The 8,752-nt window shown below is 39.3% G+C and overlaps 1 protein-coding gene across 1 annotated transcript; it reads left to right on the forward strand.

The window, feature by feature from the left end:
• Positions 1–1,996: 1,996 nt before the first annotated feature.
• LOC149159624 (uncharacterized) lies at positions 1,997–7,683 on the forward strand. The gene is made up of 3 exons (XM_089434365.1): positions 1,997–2,522; positions 4,028–4,083; positions 7,534–7,683. Exons 1-3 carry the CDS (start codon positions 1,997–1,999, stop codon positions 7,681–7,683), a joined length of 732 nt encoding a protein of 243 aa, XP_089290491.1.
• The last annotated feature ends 1,069 nt before the right edge of the window (positions 7,684–8,752 follow it).

Here is an 8,752-nt window from a genome sequence, read left to right on the forward strand (position 1 = left end):
TCCCAGTCTACCCCCCCTCCATGAAGTTTTTCTCCTACAACTATAGAGGGTTGGCTAGGTCAGATAAGAAACTATCCCTTTGTAGACTGTTAAAAATGAACCGCTTGATATTATTTTCTGCAAGAAACTCTGGGACCCATTCGAGACATTGCACAATCCCTTAAAAATATGCTCCCTGGGTGGATTTTTTTGGGTCTTGATGCTCATGGGAAGTTGGGAGGACTTGCTTTGGGTTACAAAATCCACACCATCAAACTACATAATTGTTGGGGTGGGTCGGGTCATCTAGGTGCAGACATCAGCTCGGCTGAACTGGGGATACATATTCGGATCTTAAATGTATATGGCCCATGCTAGAACAGACCTGCTTTTTGGCAGAATCTCCTAAGCTCTGATTCTTTTATGTTCGACCACCTGATCCTAGGTGGCGACCTTAATTTCTCCATTGGACATGCTGAATCCTGGGGACACAAGGCATAGAGAGACTGTCCCTCGGATTACTTTTTGTTTGAACTGGAGGCCCACCATCTAGTAGATATCCCCTCAGTCAAACCTCAAGCTACCTAGAGGAACAACAGGACTGGGGATGACAGTCTGGCTCGTAGACTAGACCGTTTCCTCGTCAAAGAAAAGGTTTTGGACTTGGGGCTTCAAATCAGACACTGGGTCGGTACAGGGGGATATCTGACCACCTCCCCATTTACTTGGACATAGCAGGGGGCGAACAAAACCTAAAGGTCCCTTTAAGTTCTGCTCAGTCTGGCTCAAAGATGACTCCTATAAAAAAATGATCTCTGATTTCTGGAGAGAAAATCCCCAGGGGAGAAGAGAAGATAGCACCAGAAGATTTATTCAAAATCTTACATCCCTTAAGAAGATGTCCAAACTTTGGGCCCAAAATAAAAGAACACAGGAGGATCAAACTCTCTGTAAAATTGAAGCTGATATCGCCACTTTTGAGAATAATCAAGGAGGCATCTACTCCTCAGAAGAACACAAGAATAGGATGGTTTCTCATTATGCTGAGAGAGCTAAAATTCTTAAGGGAAAGGAAGAATCCTAGCGCCTGAGAAGCAGAGCCATCTGGATGTTGGAAGGAGATGAAAACACCAAATTCTACCATAAATTTTCCAATGGAAGAAAGGCGATCAACACCATATGGCAGCTTCAGAATGAACAGGGGCAGGTATTAAATACTTTTCCTCAACTTGCTGAACTTGCCTCTTCACACTTCAAGAAAGCCTACCAAGCCCCCCAGGATATTAATCTTGCAGAAATCATCAGGGTGGCACAACTCTTTCCTAGATATGTGGATCCCGAGGAAGGGGAAGATTTAATTAAAGCTGTTACTCTGGAGGAATTGGAACACACCTTAAAATGGTTCAAAAAGGACAAAAGTCTAGGGCCTGATGGTTGGTCGATGGAATTTTATTTGGAATTTTTTGACATCATAGGGGAAGACCTGCTCCGAATAATTGAGGATTCGAGATGCAAAGGTTTTCTTGAAAATTCTATTACTTCTACTTTCCTTGCACTCATCCCAAAGAAGGACAACCCGAACACCTTCGAGGATTTTCGCCCCATTTCACTCTGCAACTGCATATACAAAATTATTGCTAAGATTATTGCCAATAGGATGAAACTCATCCTCTCTAACCACATCTCGCCGGAGCAATTTGACTTCCTTCAAGACAGACAAATCCATGAAGCTGTTGGTACTGCCCAGGAAGTAATACATACATTACACTCAAGGCGTGGCAAAGGTATGATTTTGAAAGTTCGTTTATCTAAAGCCTTCGACAGGGTGAATTAGCTTTATATTAGAATGCTATTAACTCATCTGGGCTTTCCATATTTATTCATTAAATGGATCATGAGCTGCATCACTAATATCCCCTTCAGTGTCCTGGTGAACGGAAGTGCTTCTCCTTTCTTTACCTCTGGAAGGGGGCTAAGATAGGGATGTCCCCTCTCGCCATTATTGTTCTTGCTCTTCATGGAAGGTCTCAGCAATCTCATCAAAGATGAGCATCAAAGGGGCAGACTAAAAGGCATAAAGATAACAGATGGTTGCACCCTAACACACCTTCTATTTGTAGATGACATCCCGATCTTTATCAATGGTGGTATTGGGGACATTAGCATCATCAAGGCAAATTTCACCCTCTTTCAAGTGGCAATAGGTATGATTGTAAATGACATAAATTCTACATTGACAACAACTGAGTGTTCTCCGCACAAGATATTCTTTGCCCTACAACGCTTCCATTTCACTCAGCTGCAATTAGCAGAAGGCCTTAAATATATGGGTTACAAGCTGAAACCACTGGGCTATATAATTGTATACTGGACTTGGCTCATCTCCAAGATGGAGAAAAGACTAAACACATGGTACCTCAAATATCTTTCGCAGGCTGGAAGACTCACTCTCATCAAAAGTGTCCTGGAAGCCACCTCGGTATACTGGATGTCCTTGGCTTGGATTCCCAGAGGCATTCTCAATAGAATTCAAGCCATTTGCTGTAGGTTTCTTTGGTAAGGGAACAAACAAGGAAGGATATTTTCTTGGTTCAGGTGGGAGGCCCTAAATCTTCCAAAAAAATGGGGCGGTGGGGCCTTAAAAAACTTGAGGATTTCTCTTTAGCTCTTGTTGCAAAACTTGGCTGGAAATTAGTTGCAGCAGATAGTCTATGGAAGAGGGTCACATATGCAAAATACATGGCTCCCCTACACATCATGGACTAGATTAGGAGAGCCCATCAAAGTACCTCAGGGGTCTCAATTATCTAGAAGGCGGTACTTAAAGCTTTGAGTCCGATCAGGGAAGGTATCACCTGGAGAATCCGATCAGGGACCATGGTACAAATTGGTCTTGATCCTTGGGTGGGATGTGGAGACCTGCATCATTCACCCAAGGAACTCATTCAGTATCTTCAACAACAGAATCTCACTTGTATATCTTAGATTGTTGACATGGAAAATTCCACTTTCCTTCATCAAGCCTAGAAAACAGCAGAGAAGTTAAACATTCCTCCAATTTGGTCACAACACTGGGAGGAGTTCACTCGTGCTCTTATGGATGCCCACATTCGAATTCTGGAAGGGGATGATGAGATTATTGGGCTCTTTCAAAAAATGACAGACATTCCCCAAAGGAAGGTTACTTGACTTTGGCAGCACCAAGGAAGCCTCTTCTACTTGCTGAATGGTGGAGACATCTTTGGAAACTAAAGCCCCCCCCCAGAGCTAGACTCTTAATGTGGACCATTCTCCGGAACAAAATACCAACAGGAGAAAATCTTCTCAAGCGAGCTCAGCAAGGGCCCCACTGGTGCTGTCTCTGTAAACAGGCAAATGAGTCAACGTCTCATCTTTTTTTAGATTGTACAGTTTCTAGTAATCTGTGGAAACTGATTCTACAACATATCAATCCTTCTGCTACCTGGGTTGGGAACACTCTACTTGCTGCCTGGCAAGTCTGGTATCACACCTCCACATCCCCAAAGTTTCAGAATCTTCCTCTTCTAATCTGTTGGGCGATTTGGATTGCTAGGAATCGTAACATTTTTCAGGACTTGGTTCCAAATTGGGATGTCCTGGCAACAAAAGTAATTGCTAATTACACTCTCATCCTGGATGATCCTCCTCCCAGTAATCGGCACATCCCTTCTCATCTACAAATAAATTACAACATACCATGGGCATTTTTTGATGGAGCTACCCAAGAACAAGGTTGTGGGGGGGAAAGGGTTATTCTTCACCTTTCACATCACCATTCATTCAGCATGTTGATTGGACTACACAGATGCACAAATAATTTAGTCGAGCTCCTTGCCGCAAAACACACCATACAATTTGCTTTGGAAAACAATTGCACAGAATTATAACTTTATGGGGACTCTAAAATTATATGTGATTGGTTGAACAGAAAATCTACATGCTCTACATATACATTACTGCAAATCTTGGATAAGACATTGCGATTGATGACATATTTTGATACTTTCACTTGCATACATATTTACAGGGAGTAGAACGGAGCTGCTGGAAGCTTATCTAAAGAGGTTGCGATCGGGGAGCCAGGTATCTCGATGATCGGAGAACAGGAAGGAAATGCATTCTTCCAATATTATCACAGGCCATTTATGGATCTGAATGTTTAATTCATGTCATGGTTCTGGTATATGTATCTCTTTATTTTGATCAGGCATAAGCCTTTTTTGGACTATATATACTGTCTCGGTATATGTTTTTACAGTTACTTATTATGACTCACAGTTATGTTTATATTGTTGCCCCCTGCGTGGATCAAAGGCAACATTTTGGTTTACATGATTTTGATCATGCACTGCATATGCATCAGCATCTACAATATGTAATTTCCTCTTTTATAAATGAAATTACGATTTTTCCTTATGGGAAAAAAAGTGCTTGCTAGTATTATGAGTGATTCTTTCATTGTTTTTGGTTTTTAAGGATTTGGAAAAAAAATATTAGAATCATAAATTCGAATAGTGTAATTTGTAAAATATGTTAAATCTAATTACTCATTTCAAAATATATTTTTAAATAACAAAAAATCACAATCTCATCCACTTATATATTAGAAAATATATTTTAAATAATATGAAATCATAATTTCATTCATAATTATAGAGTCAAAATTTGAAAAAGAATTCTTCCCTAAAACAACTTTCATTCATATATATATATATATATATATATGTAAAGAGACACTTTATTATTCAGTATGGGAGAGGATACAGGAGAGGTGTCATAATCAAAAGTTAAAAATAATATAGAGGTCAGATAAGAGAGATGTTGTGTTGTTCGTAAATGAGTGTAAGCATTTAAATATTGGCTCAATTAATAATAAAAATTTTAAAAGTAATAAAAATAATAGAAATTAATTTTTATATTGTAATTTTTTTTTATTAATAAAATTACCAACACCTTTTTAGATAAAAGAAAATAATAATAGAGAGATCACATATAAATAGTAAATCCCCCAAGGATAGTTCAATTGGTCAAGTTCATTGCTAAGTACCTTTCTAATTGGTCGAGTTCCCATTGCTAAATACCTTTCCAATTGGAAGGTCATGGGGTCAAATATCCTTGACGCCCTTGGGGTTAGGCATTCCAATTGGGAGGTCATGTGGTCAAATATCCTCGATGCCCTTAGGGTTAGGCCTGACCAGATGAGCCAACAGGTAGATCCCTTCGGGTGGATCTATCCAGATTAAGGGATCTACCCAGATTATTACCTATATATGTAAGAAAATAAATAGATGTAAAAAAAATTCACATATAAATAGTAACAATAGATTTAGATCCAATTTACCATAAAAAAATTAAAATAATGATTGTGTAAACATATTTAAATTTAATTAATAAACACATAAAATTTCATACTTATCATATAACAAGATTCTTAACTATAGATATTCACCACACTTTACCATAGATGTTATTAACTTGTAAATAGGGTTTGTTACAATAAAGGCCAATACAATGACTTATCAATACCACATGCCCATAAACCATAACTCATTTGACAATCTTATTTTAAATTATTTTTATAACATTTTTAAATTAAATCTAAAAGAAAAAATATTACAATTAATTTTGAGAAATATCTAAACCTTCTATCCTCACTAATACTAAAAATATTTCATGAATATTCTATAACGACTATATCAAAGTTTTAATAAAATTAAAATTAAAAATACTTAATGTAAAATTTATATAATATAAATAATATTATTAAAAAAATAGATAAATCTATCTTAAATAAAAATCTACTATGAGAAGAATTAAATCTCTTAGATACATCTGTCTTAAATTATATATTTAAAAAAAATTATATCTCTTAAAAAATTTGATCACTTAATATGATCTCTTTGTGCGTTGAATATATATGTTTCATATTTGTTTACTTATTATGCTTGTTCATTTATTGGTGTACGTTTATTTAATTTGTTTGTTAATATTAAAAATTATTTAGTTTAGTATTTGTTAATATTAAAAATTATATATTAAAAGATTTGAATTTTTTTATCTTTTTATTTTTTTCCACTGGAAAAATCGTAATATTTCATTGATTTAGAAAAATTACATATTGTAGATGCATTTTGCATATGCTGTAAGTTCTTCCACCACACATGTGGGTAGCTGTATATTCCATTCTGTCTATTCAAAAAGCAAAAATCATCTCGCAGGATGTTCTATGTTGTCATATATACATATTGCCACGCAGGGCTATCAGTTATAATATTTATCAGCTATGTACAAAATTGTTCAAAAAATATCTGTTCATATCTGTTTTTCATGGGCTGGCTGCCCTATGATACTGTGCATCTATGTATGGGCGATGGTAGTACTGATATGCATTCGTTCCTCGCTGCTCCTGTATCATCCACTCACCTCTGGGAAGTGTCGTGGCCTCCTTGGATAGTTGGTCGGCACTGTTGTTGTGTTCCCTGTAGATATGATGGCAAGAGATGTCATTAAATTGTTCCTTCAGTAATTTAATTTCATCCAATATGTTGCTGAGTGTGTGTGAGTGACAAGCAGTATTATTATTGAACCAATCAATGACAATCTTTGAATCCCCATATATGTTTATGTGCGTGCAATTGTGGCTCAATGCAAAATGTAGAAGATGACGGAGGGTGATGATCTCAGCAAAGTTGTTAGAACCAGCTCCCAAGCCCAGCTTTGCTTTATAGAAATGTTGTTCGTTTATGAAGAGGAGAAAACCCCCTCCACATCCCTGCTGCACCATCGAAATAAGCTGATGGGCTGCTGCGATCGATTTGTGGAGGGTCACGGGGTCTTCGAACCTTTGGCTGTGGTGGCTCAGGAGTTTCATTGTAGGCTGAAATGATTTTGGCAATTAGATGCGGCCAGTGTACCGATTTGTCCTCGAAAGTCAATCGGTTTCGGGCAAGCTAGAGGTACCAACAGGTGATGATGGGCAGGCTTTGCAGCTTGGAGTTTCTGTGTTGATGGAACCAAGACTCCCAAGTTAGATTAATGTCGACACCCTCCCATTTACCGGAATGATGTATAGAAGAGGAAATTGAGTGCCATATATGCGTCAAAGCAGAGCATTGAAGGAATAAATGTGTGCTCGATTCGGATGACTGTTTACACAGGATGCACCAAGACGGTCCATAGACCGCTCGTCTCATGAGATATTCCCCAGTGGGAACAACACCCTTTAAGATACACCAAAAGAATAGCTTCTGCCTGGGGGGGGCGGTTAGTTTCCAAATGGAGTTCCACCAGAATGATATTGAATCCGGAACCTTGTGTGATATCAGAGATAGGTAACCGGATTTTGGGGTGTATATGCCATGCTCCGAATGATGCCAAATAAGCTCGTCAGGTCCCTGCTTGATCCTAATGTGCGATTCAGATAAAGCACTGATATAAGTCAGCCATTCTTGATGCCAAAGTGGTGGAATGTTTATTTGAGATACAGTTTTCCTCAGCAATATCTGCTATAAACCTGATCCCTTGTGAGTGAAGGTGCCGGATGAGAGCTTCAGGCAATATATGCCTTCCTCCGCTTCCATTCCAAGGATCCAGTCCGATCCTGGCCTGTGTGCCATCATTGATTTTCCATACCAAGTTATCTCTGATAAGTGGAATAGCATGAAGAAGCGCTTTCCATACTGATGATATTCCTGCTTTAGGCCAGGTTGGAAGGCGAATCCAATCCATTAATTGGAGGGGCCATATATATTTGTGGTATACAATATGTGTCCATAGATTGTCTCCAGTGATTAAAGTCCATCCCATCTTTGCAGCCAGAGCCTATGCGAAACAAGGGAGATCTTTGAGCCCCCAGCCACCCCATTTCTTTGGGATGGCAATCCTCTTCCATCCAATCCATGCAAATATGCGTTTCTCCTTAATCCCGTTCCATAAGTACCTATTGCAGGTTTGTTGTAGTCTGGTCAGGATGCTGCGCGGGATCCAGGCTAAAGCCATCCAGAAGACCGGGGTAGCTTCCAAGACAGATTTTATCAGAACAAGTCTACCAGCTCGTGAGAGGTATCGATGGCTCCAGATATTGAGCCTCTTCTCCAATTTAGCGACTAGCCAGATCCAGTCCGCTATTTTTGGGCTGATAGGCTTGATCCAGTACCCCAAATATTTAAGGCCCTGATCCAGGGGGTGTATGCTGTAAGGAAATAGCTGAAGAGCCAGTTGAGATTCATGGACAGTGGTTCTGGAGAGGATAATGGATGATTTCGAATGGTTGGCCAGCATCCCAGTGGCGGAAGAGAAGAGAGTGATGATATTTGAGAAAGAACGGGAGTCCCGGGTGCTACCATCGAGGAAGATCATAACGTCATCCACAAAGAGAAGGTGGGTGAGGTAACAGTCCTCCGATATCTTGAGGCCACATATATCTCCATTTCTCTTGGCTGAGGCAATAAGGCGACTAAGGCCATCCATGACAATGAGGAAGAGTAGGGGAGACAGAGGACACCCCTGTCTAAGACCACGTTCAGAGTGAAAAAACTGGGATGCAGATCCATTAATCAGAACACTGAAGGTGGGAGTGGTAATGCAAGCCATGATCCAAGTGATAAATCTGTGAGGGAAACCCAGATGAATAAGGAGCATTTTGAGATAGAGCCAACTGACCCGGTCAAAAGCTTTTGCTAAGTCAATTTTTAAGGTGATGGCTTTGTGGTGTTTGGTCCAGATAGTGTGAAAAGCCTCTTGAGCAGCCCCA

This window comes from Pinus tabuliformis, chromosome 5_2 (genome assembly GCF_031772625.1).
Source record: "Pinus tabuliformis cultivar Carrire ecotype Pingquan chromosome 5_2, CPIR1, whole genome shotgun sequence".
Classification (NCBI taxonomy): domain Eukaryota; kingdom Viridiplantae; phylum Streptophyta; class Pinopsida; order Pinales; family Pinaceae; genus Pinus; species Pinus tabuliformis.